At 40.7% G+C, this 25,384-nt stretch overlaps 2 protein-coding genes across 3 annotated transcripts in view; one reads left to right on the forward strand and one right to left on the reverse strand.

The window, feature by feature from the left end:
• MCM9 (minichromosome maintenance 9 homologous recombination repair factor) overlaps positions 1 to 25,384 on the reverse strand; it is a 50,423-nt gene that overhangs the window by 5,208 nt on the left and 19,831 nt on the right. For both annotated transcript variants that reach the window (XM_072855751.1, XM_072855750.1), the window contains exons 8-11: positions 9,289 to 9,463; positions 6,955 to 7,157; positions 5,777 to 5,980; positions 4,190 to 4,272 (exon numbers count right to left, since the gene is read on the reverse strand). In XM_072855751.1, coding sequence (XP_072711852.1) covers positions 4,190 to 4,272; positions 5,777 to 5,980; positions 6,955 to 7,157; positions 9,289 to 9,463 — 665 coding nt within the window. The remainder of the gene's footprint in view (positions 1 to 4,189; positions 4,273 to 5,776; positions 5,981 to 6,954; positions 7,158 to 9,288; positions 9,464 to 25,384) is intronic.
• ASF1A (anti-silencing function 1A histone chaperone) lies at positions 11,936 to 23,722 on the forward strand. The gene is made up of 4 exons (XM_072855761.1): positions 11,936 to 12,358; positions 16,050 to 16,165; positions 20,638 to 20,814; positions 23,146 to 23,722. Exons 1-4 carry the CDS (start codon positions 12,250 to 12,252, stop codon positions 23,356 to 23,358), a joined length of 615 nt encoding a protein of 204 aa, XP_072711862.1. The 5' UTR covers positions 11,936 to 12,249; the 3' UTR covers positions 23,359 to 23,722.

The following is a 25,384-nucleotide window of genomic DNA, read 5'->3' on the forward strand; positions in this document are numbered from 1 at the left end:
TTCGCCTAATTATTCAAATGGAAAGACCTGGGTATTAAGGCTTGTCAACACAGGGTAAATTGACCAGCAAAAATCTTTCTGAATAGCTCTCTAAGAGTAACTAACTATTCAGGAATAATTCCAGAGAGCGAGTGATTTTAAACTGGGACAATTTTGCTGTGCCTTGTGAGAAATGAAGTAGTTTTTATTTGGAACAGAGCATCTGCACAAAGTGATTTGTTCCACAACAAATACTCTAGAATAGCTCTGTAGTTAATTGCTCTTTAGAAAAAAAAACCCACACCACAAACCCTCTATTTTCCCACACATTAGCTAGCATTTACCACTCCTGTCTAATCTATAAAGTTCAATACAACTAATGAACAAGATGCATACCACGTGCCATGAGAGCAATAGCAAAAGTCAAGTCTCCAGAACCAGAAATTGCTACATATGGCATCACATGGACCACACATTTTCATCTGTGGCAATTTCTCGTTCTTCCATTTTGAATTGTTAAAATTTTGTATTAAAAAAAATAATTTACATTGAAAAAACATCATTCTGGTGCCTAATTAAAGCCCTCTAAAACTACACAGTGCTAAAATTAATGCTGTCCATGCAACCATTAATGCATTCCATTCAAGTTATCACTTGGGGTTTTTTTTGCAGATCACTTCAGGAACATGATAGATCTGTTCCACGTAGAAGCACTAGTCTGTAGCCATGGAAAAGTTTGTTGCAGAACCTCTCTGCCATATTTGTTTCAAGGACTGGAAGGTTCATAGTTAACGAGGCAGGGACTGTAGAAAGCAAAGTTCAGTCTCTTGGTTAGGACAGTTAAAAGCAGCCAAGGAGAACTAGATTCTACCTCTGATGCTAAGTTCCAGTTCTTGTAATTCAGAATGAGCCAGTTAAGCAAAGGTTTCGGAAGGCAATAAAGCTGTAACTGGGAGCCTGATGCGGTGTGTGCACAGAAGGAAACTGCAGTCAATAGGAAGTGTGCTCAAACACTCAAAGTGCTGCTACTCTGAAGCTGGAGCCCTAACCATCTCTCATGGGGTATGCTCCAGTGGACAGTTTCTTCCGTATCATGCATAATTCAACTCCAGATCATAGAACAGGAGTAGCACCAACCTATGACTTCACAAGGACTGCATGAAGATAAGTGAATTGATATTTCTGAAATACTCAAATACACTGGAGATTAATTCCACAGAAAAACACCTGAAGAAAATGACAATTCTACCTTTAGAACAGCAGGTAATAAAACATTGAGCAAAACACTGACAAAGCATAGCTGCTTTTGGCTTGGGCACTGTCAACCTGTGACCTAAGGATCCAATGGAAAAATAAAAGAGGAATACATTATTATATATCTTGAGATATATGCCCAAGGGGTACAATTATGTCTTGCCCTCACTGACTCTTCAGTGCTTTACTTGGCTATCACAATGAGTTTCTTTTAAATGTTCCTCTGCATTGTGTGTGTGTGTGAAATCCTAAGTGGGATGGGACTGAATTTAAGATATCTGTGAAGTTTCATTCCTGTGCTGGTGCTCACATCTCTGAGATATCTGCCCTTCCAAGACACCATTTTGAGGAGAGGAAGGTAGCCATATGACAAATCCACACACTGTGGAACTGAGGGCAGAGGACCTACAACAGAGAAATTAAAAAGAAAGTATTACAGGGAAAATTAGCAGAAAGGAAGGGTGTAAAAGTGTCTAAGGATGGGAAGACAAAATGTAAATAGGGAGTAAAAGGAGAGGGATTGGAAAGGGAATAAAACAAGGATGAAAACACGATCAAGAGAAGGAGGGACACAATGTTAACAAAGAGGAAATGAGGCAAAGAAAAGATCAAATCAGGGGGATTAGAATATGCTCACGAAGACAAAGTAGGAAAGAGAAAAATAAGGGTGAATTAGAGGATGAAACAAATAAAAAACCCCAACGAGTTAGGCTGGTGATGAAAAGGTGATAGTTCTCCTTCCCAAAAGGGCTCACAAGAAATAACTGAACACTGACCTGAGAACTGTGAACTTTGATTTTATACTGGCAGGAATATGACTTTTTGTAGAAGTTGCAAATATGGTGTTGAAGACAGAGTTTGCTGAGCTGCAAGGTGGCAGCCAGTGCTTCAAGAATGACACTGGTACTTCCCCATTTACAACCTCATTCTACAGACTGACAATCAGGCAGGAAACACAAGATGTATCTATACATAAAGTTATTTTTTCCTAGAGAAGGAATCAATTTCTGAAAATAAACTTTTGCATGTTACTTCTATTTTTTTAAATAAAACAAATAAATCACTTCCTTCAAAAATAAACTGTTTCAGTGATCCATTTGTACTTTCCAGGAGGAAAGTAACATTTGGCCTTAAATAGTAGATCTCGAATTTGCAGATTCCTAGCAAAAATGAACACATTTGCCTACTTGCTCATAAGAAGTGAAGAGTGGAGCAAATATGATGAGCATACCAACTACTCCCAGGTAGTCTTCTGCAGCCATAATTCAGGCAAATTTCTTACTGACTCTTATTAGATAGATGCTTGTTATGCAAACTGCAGCCCTTGAGGGTAGGGCTGTACAAATATGAAAAAGTGACCCACAGTTAAAACAATTCTTCTGCATTTATTTGTGCTGATGAGGTAGAGAGATACGCAGGTGACAATACACATTCATTATTATTATATACATACATTCCACTTTTTGATCTGGTATGAAAAAATTGAGTATTTCAGACTTCTCATATCCAAACCCATATTGCTTTGAAAGCAGTGTCCCATCAAATTCCCATTTAGTTAATTACAGGTTTAATTGCAGTTAATGAGCACTTATGTGATATCTTCTGCTGTTTCAACTGGCTATATTAGTACAGCTTCTTATTTTAACTTAGATACAGTGCTGTCATTGAAAGGCTGAGCTCTTCAAAACAGTGCAAGATGAACTGCAGCAGACAGCAAAATAATATTTTGCTACTTAATAAGGTCAGGCCCTGTAGTATTTTTGAGACAAATTCCATTTGCAACACTGCAGTAGATTATCTGTGGCACAAACTGCAATTAGTCTCTCAGCCCTCATTGAAAGAACAAGGGAGATCACAAGTGCCTACCTGCCATATGTGACTGTGCATCTATGCTGAAGAGCTTTATCTCCAAAAAAGGAGCATATCTACTTCTGCAAAGGTCTTTAAAGCCCATTGAGCTAATGGGTGCTATATAAAATTGCTTTAATTTGAATATATTCATATCAACCTGTACAGAAACATAGGAAATGCCATTTTGGATCAGACCAGTCATCTGTGCAGTGGAGTACACCATCTCTGACAGAGCCAAAACCAAATATTTCAGACATGCTAAAAACCCCCATGCATAAAAATGTGGATAATCTGCTTACGGCAATTTTTTTCTACTCCAAAGCATGAAGATTTATTTCCCTTAAAAATATTCCATCTGAAGTAATAGTGTCTCTATTATTTTCCACATTTCCATTAAAAAAGCCTCTACCAGATTCACATTTATTAATTCTAAATGTGTTGCTTTTTCTTTACATTCAACATCCTAATAATGTTACAGTAAACTAAAATCTAGCCTTCTACATTTTTTCAATGCCTTTTTACATAGAAACATTACACAAATCCATGTGACAACTGGAATGCACCATTTTCAGTGTATGGCAACAAAAGTTCTGAGTTTTAGTATCACCACCAACATATTTTAAAATGACCTAATGGCAAAATAAAGTGTAGGTCTTGGCAACTGTTCAAAACTTGCTCCAAAAAAGAAAATCTGTTTCTCTCATACCTAGTTAATGAGTGACAAGACAACATCATGGAAGAAAAACTCACCAGAGGCTATTAAACACAGTGATATAGACACAATTTCTAGCTCAAAAGGTCTTTAAAATGTAGATTACCAAAAGTCAATAGCATACCAAAACTTCACTTAGACTGGAAAGTCTATTAAAAAAAAAGTACCAGGCCTTTATCACCAATCCAGATTTTTCAGTATAATCTCTGTTTAACGATTTTAAAAAGCAAGATGGACTAAAAATGACTTGTCAAGGTCTCTTGATGACCTACTTTCCATGAGTCCATGAAACCCTCTCCAAAGAGATGAAGGGAGCTGGCATATATCTACATGATAAGCTGAGTCCCCTAAATGTGTTATTGCAGCAATGGCAATGTCTGCAAGAAACCTTACCTGCATAGAAGATTCCATCACCGATACCACAGTTACAGCATCTTCCAAAGTCACAGTATCCCTAAACATCAACCGGGCATGAGCTATCAAAAATAAATGGACATTGAAAGCAAGTGTTACCAAAGTCAAAAAGCGATCTTTTTGTACTAGAAGGGACAGCATATTTCTTCAAGTTTCTTCAGCTCTTCAAACACTTGTGTATGGGCCTAACTTAAACATTAATATAATCCTTTTGATTTTAGTGTCAATTTCAACAGGAATTGGAACGCTTAGTTCTACTAGTAAAGAATGCAATGTGACTTCCGGATTACAGTTACAGTGACAGTTCGACTAAAGATGCTCAAAATGCTAGAGTTAAAAAATGAAAAGTGCTAGATATCACAACAAAGAGTGCAATAGGAAACATCCTTATCTATATAGGTACATGTCATCACCATAAAGTAAAAAATTAAGTCTAATTTTCATCACAGATCGGAAAAGATTTGATTTCCTCTAACTGGTCTGTGTCACAACTTTAGTATTATTTAATATGCTTTTCTCTACAATAGCTTTATTTTTTCTTCCTTCCCCTTCTTAAGTCAGCAAAACAAAACTGATTTTTGCAGATGGATATAATGCAAATAATTTACCACATGAAGCTCTCCTCCTAATTGGCCATGGAAAACACACGCACTTCTTATTCAGCAAGAGAAAGGCAGGTTAATTAATACCATCTGTATAATACTTTGAAAGAACAAAATGCTACTAAAAGCCCCCAATCATGTGAGCACATAAGAATGGAAGAAACACTGAATGTGAAAGTAACATGTGAATCCCTAAAAGTTAGGAATGTCTTTCATTTAAATAATTTTTCCCCAAAAATGGAGAACAAAATATAAACATCTGATGCATGAAGCACTACATTACTGACTAGAATATAGATGCATACAGACCATTTATGATTGTTATACAAAAATACAGTACATTCTTTTAAATTCATCCTGAAAATATTTGATATGCCACTTATAAAACAAAGTCATGTTAAGACAGAGACCTACTGCTTCTTTTGCTTTCGTTCTTATAAATGAAATATGATTTGAACTCAGAGTTGGAAATGTTGAAGTCCTATTGCAAAATCCAGAGTTGACTATTGATATTTAAGGAAACGAAAATGTGTTATTTTTGATGTTATATTAATTTTAGGATAGAAGCAAATACTTGACACCTTTCCTCAGGCTGAGTAGGATGGCAACCCAGGACTCAAATGAAGTAAAATAAATCCCGAGATTGCTTTTCATAAAGACACATAACTTCTGAGGTTTTTCTCTTGAATGTGATTTCTTCCAGTGATTTTAGTTTTTATTATGGGTGTGAGAATGGCAAAATTAAAACTCATTTTGATAATCTAAATATAACACCCTTTCCCATATTCAGAATCTCCAACCCCAAGTCTCTTTAGATTAGAAAGATAAAACAATATAAGAATCACCTATCCCTACCTCTATGGAAAAAGCTGCTATTCTGCTTACTGGCTATAATTATACATCTGATCTATTCATTTTATAAAGGTTAATTGTTAGCCTAAAAATAAAATTGCCACAGCCTTACCTTCTGCAAGGCGTATCAAACTCTCTAATAAGCGAATGGTACTTCGGGCAGCATTTCTGCAATCACTCTGACGCTGCATTTGATAGTAGCGTACAAGGATCAGGTTGCTCTCATCAGACAATTTTGGCTGTATACTTTTTATAAGGCAGAAGTAGGTTTTCATCTTTTCCATGCTCCAGAGCTTTTCTGATTTGCTTGGGCAACCTGCATAACAACTGTCTAGTCAGTAATTTTACAACAACAGACATCAAGCTTTTTCCTAAGAACTCCTGTTAAACAGAGAAGTGACTATACAAGACACATTATTGTATTTTTGGGGCATACTGGGTTGTCTGTACACTAGTCCTCAAGGATTTGGTCAAATTCCAGTGTGGAATCTTACATATCATCCAATTCCTCCTCTATCAAAATCCACAGTAAAGCCTCCAGTAATTTCAATAAAACTGCTGTCAGACTCACTGCCCACCAGATGGTACAGTCAGTACTAAATGCTCCAGTATTCCTTAAAATGTAAAACACTACATGCATGTATGTACCGCCTCTGGCTGTTTTACCTACTTCATAGGAGCCAAAAGCTGCCTGCCATATTCTGAACATTTTTTTCAGGGAAACATTTTGGGAAGGGAAGGATGCTAGCTGAAGAAGTTTCCTCTAACCACTTCTTCCCTAATGGGGATCAAAGCCATGTTCCTGAAGTGGATGGAGAAGGGGCTGGTTAAAATCAAAACACACTGCCTTCCCTAATTCCGGAGCACAGAACACCTCGCAGGGAACACTACTGTTCACTCTTTAAGCCCTGCTGCACATGCAGTTCAGATTTGTTCTGTCTGAATTAAGTTTCCCATTAATAGCACATACAATTGCATGGTGTCCAAGATCTGCACATCAAGCAAGGTAAAGGCGCAAGATGGAAACTATCCACTTACTGAGCAGTCTGGGCTGAAATCTCTTGTAAATTATCACAGAGTAAAAGTATAGTGTTCTCAGCTCACCCCTATTAATTAATTAGTGATCTCTATCTTATTCCTACTTGAAAAACAACCATACCGCAGGAAACTACCATAGCAAAAATGTAAACACTGACTCAAGAATAACAAACTAAACTGAAAGCTGGGGGGGGGCGGGGACGACACACAGACCAAAAAACACCTTGCAATTAAAAAAAAACCTACTCTTACCTTTATTTTGCAAGATGAAGGATGAAATGATGCGGTCCCATTCCTCATTCTTTGTATCTAACAATACTAAGACCAGGTCAAACCTGCTCAACAGGGGACTGCCAAGAGCTACGTTGACAGAGAGAGACTCATTAGGGTCATAATGGCCTTTTGGGTTTGTTGCTGCCAGGATAGTTGTCCTTGTATTAAGCTTGCACACCAAGCTAGAGAAAAGTATGGTGAACATTATGGTTGAATTAAATTGGGTAAGGGAAACGATTCCAAAGTGTTAAAAATTACCACATTTTTATGTTAGAAAGAGCACACCTTACCGTGAAAGACCGTAAGAGCTAAACAAAATACACAATTATTGTCTTAACATATATTATATATACAGCATTTCTCAGCCAGAGGATAGCAACTAGACAGAAAGACAATGATCAGGATACCAAAAGTAATGAAGCAATATTGCCATGAGTAATCTCTATATACAGCTAGGTCCTTAAATGATGAAAACCAATGTAACTTTTCAGAAATAAATATTACTTTGCCGATTTATACAGTATAGAAACACTTTTTTATGATGAAAAGTAACATTTTAGCTTAATTCACATTTTAAGAAAGCAAAATAAAATGTAATATAAACGTATGCTTTATTCCTATGTGTAAACATGTTATGAATATGAACCCAACCAATGACGGTAGCCATATCAACTGTCTCTCCAGGGAAACAGCCATTTTCCTCTCTTAACCATGCTATCCTAGCATGTGTTTTTAGATGTGGGGAGAGATTATTTTTATTCTAGTAGTCCAAATGTAATCTTTTCGGTTAAGGCAGCAGCAGAATTATTCTAACTTTGGTTTGTCACTGAGCTATTTCTAGTCAGCTCCTGAGTAACTGCTGCCTCACGTCCAAAGTTCTGTAACTGAGAGGAAAGACCACAGATCTTCTATTAGCTTATACCCAATGGGAAAAAAACCTTATCTCCCATGCACTAAAATAAGACCTTAAATTAACAAAGTGCTTAACCTACCTGTGCTAAGTTACTACTCAAAAAATCCTCATTAGATGTAGTCCTTGAAAGTGAGCAACTGAGGCTATATGTGCAAGTTAGCAAACTGTGTTTTGGGGTCTATAAAACCAAAACAACTGCAACAAGGAACCCGGCTAAAATATGTTGCTATCTTACTAAGTAGACAGGACCACACTGACTCCAAATATTTGTCCCCAGCTAGATTACTGGCAAAGACCAGTAATCTCCCAGGTGAGAGTGGCACTACTTCTCCCCTGTCTGCCTAGCGTATTTACAGTGGATGCATCAGAATTGAGTTGGGAGAAAAACTACCACTTGAGAAGGTATTTTTATGATGAATGGGTAAATTCAGGCAAATTCATAGTCGTTTTCAACATACAGCATAGCATAGCTAAAATCCTTGGCATGACATAGGGAAAAGAAGATGCATTAGATCTGTATTACAGGCAACAGCAAAATGTTCAGCAAAATCCCAAAGAAGAAAGAGGCAGAAAGGAGCTGAGTTATGAAGCACCTAAAAGAGTTAAAAATGGCATAAAACCAAAGAGGCTAAAGAGAGCTTCAGCGGAGATGATCAGAATAAAGAAAGGACGTATCAATTAGAGGAGCCAAGATGTGATTGGAGCAAGAGCTGAGCTGAAGGCGACAAGGAGGAATGTGGAAAGGGTGATGCCTTTTAAACAATAGAGATTTCAGCAATACCAGCCAGGACATGATTTGGGCCTGGTCAAGAGCTGCATATGACTGACAGAATGAGATTTGAGCTCAAAATGGCAGGGGGGAAATAGCAGATGTGAACACACACTACTTTGAAAAAGAAAGCAAAGAACTGAAAGTAAGCAGGAGTTTGTATTTATGCCATGCCCAACATATGAAATTCAGCAGCCTGGAAATCTCTTGGTTTTCTCTTGTTACCATGCAGTATTACTGGATTTTGGATAAATGAAGTCCCGCTTTCTGAGTTCCAATAAAAATTTCACAAAGTTCCTCATTTCACGTATGATTATTATGACCACTCGCAGCAAAGGAGAAGAAAAAAACCACCAAGTCTTCCTAGGAAAGTGCCCTGGTCTACAATGGTAGATTGAAAACCCAACAATGAAGAGAGTATGTATTTATTCTGATCGCTTGCAACCTCTGGTCCAGTGCACTGTCCTTTGAAATGCTGGCTTGTCCAGTTTAAGAATACCGCTGAGAACAAAACTATTAAGTATGACAAAGAAAACAGATATATTTAATCAGCATGACAAACCTCCCTCCAACTTGTAAATACAAGAGAAACACCTTATGTTGTTTTATCACATGTTAACATGTCCCTTACCCTGCCTTTGCAACACTGATGGTTTGTTGCTCCATTGCTTCATGGATACTGGTTCTGTCATGTTCTTTGATACTATTGAACTCGTCAATACAACAAAGGCCTCCATCTGCAAGCACCAGTGCTCCAGCTTCCAAGTTCCACTCCCCAAAGTCCTTCACAGCAGTCACTGTCAAACCTGAAGAATCAATTACTTCAGTCAGTCCTTTCCTTAAAATGCAGGAGTGCACTTGAGTGAAAGAAAGGGACCCAGCGCACTGGCTTGTGCCACAGACAGAAGGCAAAACAGCAGGTTAGCTCTACCACATACCTCTACCGTGTGTAACTCACTTTACACCTACTGGTAAGAAATCCCACCAGCATTCGGCAGGTTAGCCTGGATGTGTGGAGCAGATTCTGTTAAGCTTCCCATGTTCGACAGTGACTTGTTTTAGGACTTTGTTAATTGAACAAGAGATTAGGGTAAGAAGACTAAATCTGCCAGATCAAATTGAAAATTAGGGCGAACGCAAAGATTGCAATATTATTGAATGGACCCAGTCAGCTCTTCCTCCCCATCAACTACTAAAACAGACAAATATTTTGGAGCTGCAAAACAAAGTTTCAAAAAAAAAATATTATTTCAAGTGTCTTTTAAAACCTGGCCCCAGGAAGTGGAGACAAATTCTTACTTTAAACTAAGGCAATTAAATTTATTTATAAGATAGTGGGTTCCTCTAAGCATTAAGCAAAAATGAAAACTCAAAGATGCCCAAGGATTAAATGGGGGGGGGGAAGTTCCCAGCAGGGATCAGTAAATCTACACATGACACACCACCAGGAACATGGCAGGTCAGAAACTCTGCATAACTGTGAAAATGGCCACTCATTATCAAGTATGTGCAGCTCCTTTCAAACTTTCTATTCCTTATTTCCCAGCTTCTTCTCTATCTTTAGCCCTCCTTTTTCACTCCAGTGTTCAGCTCAAAATATCCTTGCAGTTGACAAGCTGTGACCAGCCTAAAATCTCCTGGAATGCCATGGCAAGACCTGCCCAAGAATCTGCCCCCCCTCAACTTCCCTTGGTTCAGGGAGGAGAGGCTGCAGAGGCCTTCTCATCGCTGCGCAGCCCACCACAGTAGCCGTTTGTTCCCAGTCAGCAAAAAGTTATTGGAAATACATGTTTCCTGATAACATAAGGTGTACTTTAGCTTGTTGCGAGGAATCTCCTCCATTGTGTCCAATCTTTTCTGGTTTCCTGAACTCTGCACTGCACAACTCAGGCAATCAATCATATAGCACAATTATAAAAAACCAAAATAACCTCTAGCCTTGTGTCAGACATATGGAGAATGCTATTAAAAAGTGGAGCGAGCAACAAATCGGGCAAGTATCACACAATGACATTTCTTTCTAAATACAAACCAAAAGTGTCATCTACTTTCCAAACCTTGCACGGGCTTGGAGATTTGCTGAAGGCCAAGGGCCTCCACACCTCAGCGCTGTGCTCTCACCCGCTGCAGGTCTGGCAGCACTCTGCTCCCATCAGCAGGGCTCGGCCTTTCCATACAGGTGGAAAGACGGCTCCTACATGCCTCCCTGCTGTGCATATTCCACGGCATTCAAGGGCTCCCTGCAGACATTACTACAGCCTGGCTGTGTATTCATTTCCACACAGAGTCTCCTCTTGTGGTGAGGGTACACAGCTCGCCCCACCAAGCCCTGAGCACTTTCTGCTCTTCCCAGCCCACACCCTGGCCTCCATAGAGGCAGGAGGCTTGTAAACTGGTGCTACAGCTGCATGTCACTCCTCCCTATCCCTTGTGTGTGGCAGCCACAAGATGGCTTCCTCTACAAAACTCCTGCTGCCACACAAGATGGCCTCCTCTCCGGGCTTCCTGCTGCTGCACAGGGATACCTGTTGTTTCACAGTTTATGATGTTACCTAAGCCCTTCTTTACAAATATAGGAATGGGATGGCTTTTTGATGGCACGGCTGCATAAAAGATGCACTCTGATGCCTCCACAACCCCTCTGAGGGCAGACCTCTCTAGCAGCAGCGAGGTGGATTCGTGGCAGAACTCAGCCCTGTGCAGGCAGCCTGTCCGCACCTGGGGCACCCAGCACCCCGCCAGCAAACCCCCCTTTATTCAGGGAGCACCCCAGCGAGCGAGGTGCCAGCCGGGCTCCTTGTTATGCCGCCTCCTGGCACACCGTCTTTGGCCAAGAGGTCGGCGCTGTGGGGCTGACCAGGACGGCGCAGCTCCCCTGCGGGGTTGGCCTCTTGCAAGCTGATGGCCCCCGCGCAGCCCCACAGCCCGCGCAGCCGGGGTGGCCCCGATACCCGCGACCCCATCAGCACCCAGCCCCAGCGAGACCAGCTCACTGCGTCGCCCCGGCCACCTCTGGGCGCAGAAAAAGAAAAAAAAAAAGTAAAAGAAGCCTAAACACACCCCCACGCCAGCCCCGCGCCACATGGCAGAGCCCCACGGGCGAGTAAGGGCGAAGCCCGCCTGGGCAGGGGCCTCCGCCGGGCTCCCGCCCGCCCCGGCTCCGCCCGGCTGGCCGCGGCCCCGCCCCGCCCGGCGCGGCGCGGCCGTTGGCAGGCCGTTTCCTCCGCGCGCCAGGCGGGGGCGCCGCGGCGAGGCGCCGAGGGCCGAGCGGGAGCAGCGGAGCCCATCTTGCTGCCGCTCGGCGGCCGCGCTCGCGGAGGAGGGCCCTAGGCCGGCGTGCGGCCAATCCGGGCGGGCGCTGGCGGCGACCAGGGCAGAATGGGCTGTAGTTTAGTGAAATAGGAAAGCTGCAAACAGTGTGGAGTGTTCCTGGTGTAAATAAAAGGGGGAAGAAAAAGTTTCTGCAAGTCGCAGCTCTGCAGCCTCGCTCAGACACTGGCACGGGGGCTTGTGCGTCGCAAAAAACCAACACACTGGACTTTATTGTGCTGCGTTAACACGCTCTTCCTATTGTTTGTGTTTTTTTCAAAATATGGCAAAGGTTCAGGTGAACAATGTAGTGGTGTTGGATAATCCTTCTCCTTTCTACAATCCTTTCCAATTCGAAATCACATTTGAGTGCATAGAGGACCTGTCGGAAGGTGAGTAGATTTTTTCCCGATACGGATTTTGTAACCCCGGCCTCTTAGTTTCAGGGGTTTTAAGGCTTAAACTTTGCACAGGCCTGCTCCTACAATTTAACAGTTTCTCCTTCACCGCATCGCCGTGCCGAGGCGAAGGGATGTGCTCGCCGGCGCCCGAGCTTGCCGGCGGAAAACCGCGCTCCCCGAGCCCGGCGGGGAAAGTTGGCGGCGTTCGCCCGCCCTGGCCGCCGAGCCGGGGCCGCCTCTCCCCGCCGCGCCATCGGCGAGGCGAGCTTCAAGTTGCGAGGAACTTGTTTGAGTGGTGGTAGCCATGTTGCCAGCTTTGTGTGTGCGTGGGGGGGAGCGCGAGAGGGAGAGGGTTAACGGGGCTCGGCTGCCGCGCATCCCCGCGCCCGCGGGGAGAGGGGCTGTTGCGCGGCCGCCGACCCTACGCCCAGGCGTTACTCGGGGCGCGGAAAACGCTCCGCAGCCTGCGCTTCGTTGGCCTCGTGCTCCATTTTAGTACTTAAAAAAAAAAAATTAAAAAACCGTTGTGGGAGGCAGGGGCGGGCGGGCTCGCCCCCGGGTGCCGGCAGCAGGCTGCGGCGGCGGGGTGCGGCGCGGTGGGTGCGCGGGGCCGGCGGCACGGCACGGCACGTTGGCTGCGGGAGCCCTGCCGGTGGGGGAGGGGGCCGGCCGCCAGCCACTATTTTTGGAAGTCACTCGAAAGTTACCGGCTGCCGCCAGAGCGGGGGGCGGCCCCGGCGGCGCCGCCCTGCAGCCGCCCCGCGGGGACCCCCCGCCTGAGTTTGGGGCGCCGGCCGTGCTCCCCGCCGAGGGGCGCGGCGCGCCGCCGGCGGGCTCCCGCCTTCTCCTCAGCCGGGCGGGCCGCGAACCGCCTTCGCCTCGGCGGCGCTCCGCAGCGCCGCCCGCCGGGCCGTCGGCAGGCCGCGCCGCGGCTCTCTGCGGGAGTCGCCCCGAGAGGCCGCGCGTCGCCCCTCGGGCGGGAGTTTTGAACGCCGCGGCCCGGGGCGAGGAAGGCGCGGCGGGCTGGGAGGGGAAACGGGGCGCTCCTGCCCGCCGGCAGCGGTACGAGTGAGGAGGAGGCCGCTCGGCTGGGGCTGCCCGAGAGCGGAAGAGGACAGCTGCCTGGCCCCCGGCGGGGTCCTCGCCCCGGCGGAGACCAGCGCCGCCTGCTCGCCAGGGAGCCCCAGCGGCCTGAGGGGCGAGGGAAGGCAAAAGGAAAACCGGAGTTCGCGGGTGATAACGCCTGGCAGGCTCCCTGTCGTTGCGGTTAAACTTGCCTCACCCTGCCTGCTTCTGTAGCAGTTTTCACTTGTGCATGCCGGCGGCCTGGTGACAGCGCACTCGGCATGGACGGCTTGGGTTGCTCTCCTCCACCGCCCTTGGGAGGGACGGTCGTGCTGGCGGGAACTTCAGAGGAAGTCTCGTCTGAGCCTGGGATTTCCTCTAGGCCTCTGCTGCTAGTCTCCTGCCCTTTTACAACTGACCAACGCACTAGTTGGAGCTGCCCGTAGCAGGGTGTGCTCCGCGCCCATCTCCAGGTTGCTGACTGGATCTCTGTAGTCAGTCTGGCCTCATCTGAGATACAGCATCAGACCCCTCAATGGCAACTGCTGTGGCAGGCAGCAGTGCCCATCATAGGGGCTCGGCACAAGGCATTATGTCTTTCCTTCCAGTTGTGCACAGCTGTACGTGATGTGCTCCTCAATCTCTGGATTTACGCTAGAGTTAATCCCAGACAATCAGGATGAGAAGAATTATAGATGGTCTAATGCAAAATTCTCAGTTCCCGTCCCCCACCTAAATGTAAGTTAGACTACAGGGTAAATTCAAGATGAGCACTGCTGTCTTTTACATTTAAAAATAAGACTAAACATAGCCTTTCTATACTTGATTAAAAATTTGCCGTCATTGCCTTAGCTTTCACATGCTAGTATGTCTATTTACTGTGCTGTTTTCTCTTCAGCCAGTCCTGTGCACCACTGATCTTAAAATTAAATTAATGAACTCAGCCTTTTTTTTTTTTTAAGTTGTTATTCCGTATCAAGATACCTAAACATCATTTGGATCAACCTATTAAATGTATAATTTAAAACTTATTTTTAAAAAGTCTATTTTTCAGTACTAGATATTACTGGTTTAGAATGAACTTTATACTGTTCTCCTAGAATAATGGCACATGATGGTGTGATGATCTTAAGTAGTTTAGCCTAAAAGTTCTCACTTCCTGTACAGGGTAAATTGCACAGATGCTGACAAAAGAGGTCCCTAATTGTCCTGGATGAGTAGCCTGCAGTACTGGCAGTAGCTAGTACTAGATGTTTACAAGGTAAATAAAACCTCTGATACTGTACCTGGCCAATTGTGCTGGGCTGTACAGAAGAGTCAAATCCCTCCCCAAGCCCTGTTAATTATGTTACTTAAACCCCCAAAACCTGCACTGGTGTTACACATAAGTGAGAACAATTCATTAACGAGGAAAGAGAGTTGCAACCCTAAAGCAGCCAACTTCTGTTAAAATGCTAAGTTTTTTCTGTGCTTAAGTTCTATTCCTGCATCAAGAAACCATAATGTAGACGTTTGAATTTTGCAGAGCATAGTAATAAAGTAAATGTAATAGGGTACAGGTTTGTGCTTTTGCATAGACAATCAGGGCATTGTTCATAAGGGGGGAAAAAAAAGAAATATACCATGTAAGTTTTTTAAGGTACAGTTTTGAAGCAAGTTTCATTTTAAAAAAAGTGTTAGTCATGGTTTTCTGTAATGGTACCTGTAATTTTCTTTTTTCCTCTTGTTTAAAAAACCAGAAATCTGTCTTTTAAGATTAGTTCCATATGTGTATTTATGCATGTGTTTTTGAAACAAAAAGTGAAAGTGAAAAGCTGGCCCAGAAAGAGCTAATGTGTGCTAATTTGTAGTTTCAACTTTCAAACACATGTGGTGGAGAGGGTGAGTTAGAAAAGACTGAATTGTAAGAAATGTTTGATTTTTGGTGCATTATTTTAAGAAGCAAAATGCTACATTTAATTTTTTTTGCCTGTAATTCCATTGCAGGATGTGGATAAAATCCAAGCACTAATATCTTTGATGAGAATATGATCTAATCATGCTATCACAATTCTACATACTTCTCAGGTTACCCAAGTTGCATGTGAAGGAATGGGGGCATACAGTTAGTGTGCCTGGTGCTTACACAACCGGTTTTCTTACTCAGTTAACTACCTTCCATGGTCTGTATAATTTAAGCTGTGAGGTGTATATGTGGAAGGTGAGAATTTCTTTTTGGGAGGCGAGTCAGTATTCAAGGCATAAATGCGTTATAGGTGTATATAGGCATCATCCCTATGCTGTGGCCAGTCCGACAGACTGAGAAAATGCTGAACACAGCTCCCAACAAGTAAATGGGCCCTGTCCTCTGTATAAAATTTGAAAATGAACCTGACTATGAAAACAGAGGGATTCCTGTGGTACTGACTGACTAGAGAGAGATGGTGGGCTGGTCTGGTTCATGAGGGCTGGGGCAGGCATTGATAAATTTCCCCAGTGGAGACAGGTCCTTACTCCTTTAGGCCTGTTGTGAAAGAAGCAATTTTAGGCTACACAAAACTGTAGATAAGCAAGAGTGGAAGACCCTCAACTGTAATGATAAATAATGTTTGTTCTTTTGATTTTTGTTTTGCTCTAGATTTGGAATGGAAAATAATTTATGTTGGCTCAGCTGAAAGTGAAGAGTATGATCAGGTGTTAGACTCTGTTTTAGTAGGACCTGTTCCTGCGGGCAGACACATGTTTGTATTTCAGGTAAGTTTGATTTAACTGTGTCTTAAAAGGGTTGTGTTAATTTGTTTAAAGATGACTGTATCAAACTAAGACGTACTTGAAAAATAATGGTAAGCTAGAAAAATATTTCAGTCAGCTCTTCAGGTGTGATACACCTTCCTTTACAGTCTGTTCACGAGCTGGTATTTCTTGCCCCTGATATTTCCGTGGTGATATTTTCACTTATGAAAATCAATAATTAGAGTATCAATTTTTAGAGTATCAATAATTAGAGTTAGTGATATAAGCACTGTTCCCGTAGCTACTGATAATTTTGACCAGTCTGGTTTATAAATATATTCTAGATTACTCAGTAATCAAGAGTGCCAGCTACCTGGCTTACACTAGCACCGTCAGGCTTAACTCTACTGCAGTTGGTGGCAGTTTCACATGATCAGGAGCACTAGGTTAATGTAGACAACATCTTCAGAAGATCAGGCCAACAAATTCATTGTAAAGCTCAGCCAAAACAGTAAAGAATTCACTTATATTTGGCAGGATAAATGTTCAACTGTGATGTTTGGCTAAGCATGCTAAATCACAACAAAATATAGCAATTTGTAAAATAAGACAGAATTCCAATGGTAGATAGCAGGCATTTGGGACACAAATGTGTAGATCAAGACTGTCCAACAAACTCTGGAGCATGTGACAGTCCTACAAAATACTCCTGTTAAAGCCAAAAGTTACTAAGAAGGAATAATGAAGGGAAGAAAAACAGGGAAAGAGCAGCACTGAGATGGCTTACGAGCCTATTCTGGTTTCCATTTTAAGTCAGTGAGAGGGGAAAATAAACTACAGCAGACTTGCTTAAATTCTTATGGAAGTGTGGTGGTTTTGTTTTTTGGGGTTTTTTTAATCAAACTATGATTTAGCTCACTTTTTTTCTCTATTTATCAAATACTAGTAGTTGTCTTGTAAACTGAGAGCAAAATCCATCAGCAGAAAAATCAGATTGAAACTGAGTATGGCTTATTGTATAAGAACCATGCTACTTTCCCAAATATTATACATTCATGTAACTATTTAATGGCAAATGCATGCTGGAGTCTAAGCATTTAAAAAAAAAAGTGCTAATGAATATCCTTTCTTATTTCTCACAGTGACTGTAACTGTTTTAAAATAATATCAACATTTGTGAGGCATCTTGATTAATCCTGTAAGTTCCAGGAAACTCCTTCTTACAGGACAGGCTAAAGGAATAGGATTAGGTTGGAGGTTACATTTATCAACCACATACGTGCAAATCAGTCTTGAAACATTTCTGTTTGGTTTTGGAGCTGGGCCTAATTTTTCCACACTACACACAAAGCAGATGTGTAACAAATGCATAATTTATTAACAGTTCTTCCATTATCAAGCTATTATAGCTTATGGCATTAATTGGTCAGAAATAGGTGATCCCCTGTTGCTTTCAAAGGGGCTACCTTGTAGCATTATATCCAGAGAAATTAGGTGGCGTTTGCATTTCTAATTTAAAAGACGCACTGTTCTCAATTAAGTTACGAAGATTCATTGTTGATGGTGATGAGAAGGAGCAGGAGGCGGGTGCCTAAAAAGGCATGTTTTGAGAGGCTGTATGATTAGGAAGGTGTTGAAAATTAAATTTATTGGTCTTGCAGTTTCTGTAGGATGGACTCATCGATTGTATCCCAGTTATAAATGACACTACAGCTAAATTAGGAGTAGATATGTAGACATTTTGCTTAGATTGGAATAGGTCCTGTAAGAGAGTCAGTATTCCTTCTGTGTTATATTAAAGTATCTCTTTTATTTCTTATGGAAGTACTGTTGGTCTAAGTATATTAGACTCAAAAGCACTGGATTTCAGGTGAGGGTAAGACTCAGCTAATGTGTACGCAGAAGACCACTAAAAACCATAGTGCTGCAGTTAGCCTTTGCTGATGACTGAAGCTACTTTATTCACCAAACTGAAGCAGCCTGGGAGATAGGGAGAACTAGCAAGGGAAGGCCAGAATGGGGCAAAGCACAGAACTGCATGAGGCGTGTAATATAAAGAAAAGAGATTGTGTTCACTAGGGACAGCACAAGGAAAGGACCTTTGTGGAGGTGTATAAAATTTTCAGCTAATAAGATGCTGTAGGTTTTTCTAAATTGGAAAATGGCTGAAACAGCAAGTAAAATGGAGTACCACGCAGATAAAATACCAAGGATGGTAAAACTACCTTTGTTGAAAAGAAGCTCTCTTTCAGGTTGGGAAGTCAGCCTTACATGCAGAAAGATGGAAAACTATTGTGCTTTTCAGACTTACACTATTCCTTTTTTTTTTTTAAACATTTAAAAATATTTCAATAATAAAGGCCCACAGCTTGGCCTATTTGGTTCTAAATGCCAAGATACATGTATTGAAACCTGATTCCTTCTCTCTGTGCACTTGGGGATTTGTAATAAATTCACAGAAACTTCTTTTTGAGAATATAAGCACATAAATAACTTACTATCTTTAAGTGGGGATATGATCTTACAGTAATTTAGCTACTCTGCAGTAATAGCTATGTGAATAAATGTATCATGTGGAAAAGCAAGATAAGACAATGTATACATTGAGTGATTTCATAAAATTCTTAAGTAATTTCTAGCATAAGAATGGCACAAGTTAATCATACTGCTTCTCTTTGCCTACCAAAATACCTACCTGCAACTGCTCACTTATCACTTAGTCATACCAAACTCTTCTTTTGTCTTCCACCTATGTACGATCATGTGTTTCCTGGGCAATTAAGAGGTTTGACATCAAGGCAGGAAGTTCAGAATTTGAGAAAAGAAAACAGTTTTGTTTTTTTTTTCCTTCTAAACAGTGTTTGGTGTCTTTTCCACTCAGAGTACTTCCTCGGGTTCACAACTGTATCATAGGATATTACAAGACACAAAATGACAATGGGAGCCCGGAAGAACTAAAATCCCACATTAGGGTGTGAGCTGAGTTTCATGGGGGGTTAAATGGAACAGTGTCCTTTTGCAATATATTATTCTGTAACTGCCCATTGTGGACTTTAAAGTAATCAGACGGTCCTGGGCACTGTTAGAACAAGACTACTGAATTAAAGTAGCAATTTCATCTGTATTGGCAGTTCTTGTGATTTCTTCAAGCTTCTACACTTGTCCTGTTCCTTGGTCATCTTCTTCCATTCCCCTATGCAAGTTGTGAAGCCATTTGGTCATTTTCTGTTGCCTTCAGGGCTGGAGGAAGTTGTGTTCTACCTGATTCCCTGGCTGCTTCTCCTCCCCCTGGTGGATTTGTACCTGAGAGGTCTGACTCATCTAATTCTTCTGCAAAGTGCCTACAGCTTCTTATAAAAAGCTGGACTCGTTTGAAGGCTTAAAATTGAAGTAGCAAAGAGCAGAAGCCAATGATGCATGACCGCTAGCTCCCCAATTTCACAGGGCTGGAGCATAAAAGTACTACAGAAAAGTAGGGATCAGAGGGACAGCAGGAATTAATGCCATTCGTCTTCTGTCCTAAGGCAAGATTTGTTACACCTGAACCATTCTAACATACATTGTTAATACCAACTTGTACTCACAACACAAGTGTCCATTGTTGGCTTCAGATCTTCATGTAAAATTGTAAATATGAAGCTGTTTCGTTTATGCTTAGGTTGCTGCTGCTTTAAATCCTACAGCAGAATGAGGCATCACATTTTATCAATAAATGTGTAGTTAGGAAGCATTTTAAGGGACTGATGTGAGCCACATTTGCGAGGCAAATTTTATTGATTATTAATAACTGCAGACCCATGGTAAGTGAGGACGTTGACGATGATTATAAGAGTTGCCTATTAATTAGGATTGCATCCTGGCTGAAAATGTCAGATATCTTAGAGCGTTGATGCATTTAACTGCATACATTTTAACAAACGTAGGAACGTGGAAGGAGGCAAGAGAGTTTATTCCTTTCCTAGAAATCTGTGGGACAGCTCAAAGCTCACTGTAGCCTGTCCCTGCTCTTCTTGCTGAAGTATAAATTGCAGTCTGTATTTTTAAGGGTTTAGTTCTTGTTAAAAACACATGTACAGATGAATTCAACCTCAGAGGTACAAAAAAACCCCCAAAACCCTAACTCTACTAAATTACCAAGATGGGCTGGAGAACAATGGCACTGTAGAATTGGAGGGATGTTAGTACACTTGCTCGAGCAACAGTTCAGCTGATCATATATTTAAAAGCAGTTTTGGATGAAAGCTGTCTAATCACCCATGAGAAATGTCAGCACACAATATTACTGTATTCTCAGTAATTCTGTCTCTAGAGGATAGTGTCCTAAATTCAGGGTTGATGTTGTTGTGAAAGCAGGTATATCTTCTGGTTAACGTGAAGAACAATTTTAAATACAGTCACTACTCAGCTGCTAAGACATACTACTTAAGATTCCCCTGCTAGAAAGGCATGTGGTATCAATTTTATTTTAATCCATCTTTCCCTTTCACATTTAGGCTGATGCACCTAACCCAGGGCTTATTCCAGATGCAGATGCAGTAGGTGTAACAGTTGTGCTAATTACATGCACCTATCGAGGTCAAGAATTTATTAGAGTCGGCTACTATGTAAACAATGAATATACCGAAACAGAACTGAGAGAGAATCCACCAGTAAAGCCAGATTTTTCTAAGGTAAGGCATGTTTTGTTCTAGTAATGTATCAAAGGTATGCTTACAGAAAGAGGTTTTTAAGAAACAAAACCAAACCCCAAGTGATTCCATAAAGTGCATGGAATGAGGCATCAAATAATGGAAAAGACTTGGGAGGACAAACTACAAGTGCCATGTAGTTGCCATAAATTTGGAGAACATTAAGAAACCTGCAACAGTTTCCACCAGCTTGAAGTCCCGGCTGAACTTTGTTATTATTTTACACTGACTGTGTGAAATAAACTGTTGGGTTCCCTCTACCTGCACCACTATTGACAAAGCGACTCTGCTCTTCAGAAAAACAGAATAATGTTTTTTCTAGGACAGTCAACCTGGAACTAAGTTTTAAGTATTAATTTAACACAGTTGTTATACAGCTGTTTTAGTGTTAGAGCTGCAGTTTGTGTAAAACAGTAACAAACAAACTGAAGAACAAGTTACGTATAAAATGAGAGAAGATGGGTAACCTGGTAAGAGCAGGTTGGATGATTATCCGATCAGTGGACAACTTGACCAAGGAAGTATACAGATTAAGTTTAAAAAAATATATGTCCTTCACGGTAAAAATTAAACCAGGACTAGAATTAAAAGATGTGAAATAGAATTATTTTGAACCTAACCTTGAGAAGGCTCAATTAAACATCAAAAACTAGTCAGAATCCTGTGAAATACTCTACCGAGGCAGACTCTGTACAAACCAACAAGGTTCTATACAGCATCCAGGTTTGTTTTCATGGAAGATTTTGTGGAGTTGGGTTTTCTCTTTATGAAAGCTGACGTACATGTGTACACACTTATGTTCCAAAGTTGTGTGATAGTGAAAATTTTGTTATTTTTCAAATTTGCATGAATTATGTGACTGGATATATGAAGAAATGAATGGGATAATGCATGTACTGTCATGACTAGTACAGATATAATCCCTATAGTCCCTGAAACTGATCTCCAAATGTAACTAAACTGAACTGGTATGTAAACCGGTTTTTAAAAGTCGCTAATGATTTTCTATGCTTAAATTAATTTTCAGGGATCAGATGCTCAGTATGTTCTCAAAATTCAAAATTACTGTTAATTTTGAGGATTCTTAAACTTATAATCTGTTCCCTTCTTTTTTCATTCATTTAAATCATGTACTTATTTGTTATTTTGGATGTGAATGCCAGAATGTTGACTTCCTTTAAGCACTTGAATTTAGAGATGCCTAGAACTACTTGTCTTAATTCTCTGATTTGCTTATGTAAAAAGCTTGTTCTGCTTCTATGAAAAAGAACAACAGCAAAAGCTATCATGTATTTGTATAAAAAGTCCTTAATGTGACTTTGGGACAGAATTCAAACATAAGTAGAATAGAAGGGTATTAAACATATTTAATTGTACGTGATGGGTAATAGACCCTACTAGGTTCAAAAAAAGAAATGGTTTTGTCAGTTTGCATAAAGGGTTGGGAAATATTTAATGAGAGTGCACTTCCTTGGAGAATGAAATCAGCATTACTACCAAAGCAAACTTTTCTTGTGATTGGTCTTAATTTTCATAATGAATGGCCAATGGTGGTAAGTTGCCATGCTCCGGAGTTAACTATATATTATCTTGAAAATGGTGAAAGATTAAGAGAAAGTTAGAGTTTTCTTTTTTTGCCGCATATGTAAACAAATACAACATGTTTTCAAAGGAAAATGAAGGCCAGCCATGAGAATAAAATACATGACTTATGTCTAGACATGTCCACTGCCACAATATTAATACCTTCAAAATCTAAGTAATGTCTTTACTTTAAAACTTTAGTAGACAAATTAAAATTCAGTTAGTGAAATCAATCTAAAGCATGGTAATTTAATTTAAGGAAAGGTTGTACTCTTAAATGAAGACAGACAGTTGATGGAATTGATACAATTATTGCAAACACCATAAAGCTGATGCAAAATTTTATGAAGTACTGTGGTTTGCAAAAATCTTTGTGGGGGTAGTCATTTGCTTTACTAAAAGCTGGCTAAAATAATAAACACTTGCACTTTACTTGCAGAGTTCTCATACAGCCTTGAACTCAAGGAACAGTTAAACATACCCACTCAAGAAAGCAGTTATTTTGCTGAGTAGGATATTAGAGTAAATGAAGGAGTGGTGTGTTTTTGTAAGCATGTTTCTGATCCATAGATAGCAGCTATAGATTCACGTTTATATGAATTACCTTTTTAAACAAACTATTTTACATATACAAGGCTATGGGGAGTAAAAGGAAAAAAAATCGTATGCATGTGCACTCCAGTTTGAGATGTACACATTACATAATCCATGTATTTTCTTCTCTCCCAGCTTCAAAGGAATATTTTGGCATCTAATCCCAGAGTCACAAGATTCCACATTAATTGGGAAGACAACACTGAAAAACTGGAAGATGCAGAGAGCAGTAACCCAAATCTACAGTCACTGCTTTCTACAGATGCATTACCTTCAGCATCAAAGGGGTGGTCAACATCAGAAAATTCATTAAATGTTATGTTAGAATCTCATATGGACTGCATGTGACTAACCACCATCATTTTGGTACTGTACATGTGTTAAACTGTAAAAACAATGAGAACTATTTCCCTCAAATTCCATAAGTACATAGTTGACAAGCAATGTGAAGAACTTGTTTTAAAACATCCTGTAGAAAGTTTATAAAAAAAAAAAAAAAAAAACAAAACAAACCAGTATTTGAGCAAATTGTGGAATATAAATACAACTATTTTTAAGTAATTGCCTTTTTTCTCTAATGTGTTATTCTATGTGGTCTAAACCAACCCTGATTAAAGTATACATATTCTTCCCCCCTCCCCCTTTATTTTGTAAGCACTATTAAAAGCTAAAAACCTGAATGTTAAAACTTTCGGGCAAAATGAAGGAATAATGCCATGTCCTCATCTCTGAGATCCAGATTGCCAAATATAAAGTGCCCTTTAATAGCAGCTTAAGAACAAAGCTGTCATTAGATGAAGTGGAAAGAAAAAAGTTATCTTTTACAAAAAAAAAAAAGTCCAAAAATGTCCCCTCGCTGTGAAAGCAGGCAGCACAGTATAATTTTAGGTGCAAGCTTCTTTTCCTTTCAAGGCACATACTTGTTACTTAAAGCATGCAATTTGAGATTTACCATCTGCTATCTTGGATTTTAGGTTGGTTTTTTGTTTTTTTTTAAATCTGCTGCTGCTGTTCAGTCAAACTGTGGTTTGTTAAGGACAGTGTTTCATGTGAGTTTGGGTGGGTATCTCAGCAAAGAAGCCTTTTTCAGCCACCCTAATAGCACACACAATTGCTTGGAAGGATTCAAGCAATTACTAGAAAATTTAAGCATCAAAAGGAATAGCATGAGAATCCAAAAAGCGCTCTTCTGCAAGATTATTACATAGAACTGCTGGGTTGGTACATTTATTTTCAGATACGCTTTATTCTTGTAGGCTTTTTAACTAGTAATAAGGAGTTTAGAAGCTTTCTTTCAGTTTTTTTGAAACATCTGGAATTTAAAACTTTTCTGTTTTCTCTCTACCCTTTAAGGCAATCCTATGCACTGGTATAAATCAAGATTCAAACCCTGTTGTGGCAGGCATGACACAAGAATACATTGCCTGCCCTGAAGCTCTTGCACTGAGACATCCCTATTACCTGAGGCATCCCTGAAGATAAAAAGAACTAGGCAGTAAATTGTAAGGACTTAAGACATTATTACGACACTAACAATTGAGTTATTCCTTCCAATCCTCATCAGCCTTATGGGTTTCCTGTGATTATATGTGCATTTAAAATTGTAACCTGTCGTGTCAGGTTACAAGAATATAGTTCTGCTAGTTACTAGTAACTGTCCAAACTGTGAACCCTTTTAGATTCCAGGCTCTTAAAAAAAGGTAAATTTCACAATGACTGACAGTATAGCTCTGAATAAAAACAGAACATTTTCTCTTCTCTTTCTGCATTTCTAGTAGCGATGAAGATGTCCTAAGCAGTTAGCACTTCTGTCTTTCCACATCATTAGTGAAATTGTCTTAATTTCTAACATGTATATTTTTTAAACCAGAAAGGAATGTACATGCACAGGTTTGTTTCTTGTATGGAAACTCAGCAGCACATATGGTAGCTTAATGAATTAATGAAACCCATTAATATTTGGAACCCTCATTCTAATGTGTGCTCTTGAAAATCTCTCTGTAATTGTTTAACATTATGATTGGCAATTTAAAAATAATAACACTCTAATATCTGTATGACTTAACACAAAGAACTGGTCCCCCAAACCAGCAGTTGATTCACTTGAGGGCTGAAATTACGTGAACTTTTAAGAAAGATCTTTTGATTTTCAACTACATTGTAACTTTAAGGTCTACAGTGACATTTTGACGTTTTTCATGCACTTTATTGTTCTATTTATAAATCTATTTAAGATATCTCTTAAATGTAAGCATGTAAACAACTTAGTCATCTGCTGAAAGACTGGCAGGCTAACGAAGTCTGCCTTGAGCTAAGGCTACTGTAGTAGTATTTCAATTGAAGATTCAGATGAAAACATGATCAAGTACAAGCT

The sequence above is a fragment of the Ciconia boyciana genome, chromosome 3 (assembly GCF_034638445.1).
Source record: "Ciconia boyciana chromosome 3, ASM3463844v1, whole genome shotgun sequence".
Lineage (NCBI taxonomy): Eukaryota > Metazoa > Chordata > Aves > Ciconiiformes > Ciconiidae > Ciconia > Ciconia boyciana.

Excerpts from the sequence above, each read along its gene's own strand:
- ASF1A (XM_072855761.1), top strand. The coding sequence starts at position 12,250 with ATGGCAAAGGTTCAGGTGAACAATGTAGTGGTGTTGGATAATCCTTCT. Across the intron at positions 16,166-20,637 it reads GACACATGTTTGTATTTCAG|GCTGATGCACCTAACCCAGG; the intron begins GTAAGTTTGATT and ends TTTCACATTTAG. Across the intron at positions 20,815-23,145 it reads TAAAGCCAGATTTTTCTAAG|CTTCAAAGGAATATTTTGGC; the intron begins GTAAGGCATGTT and ends CTTCTCTCCCAG.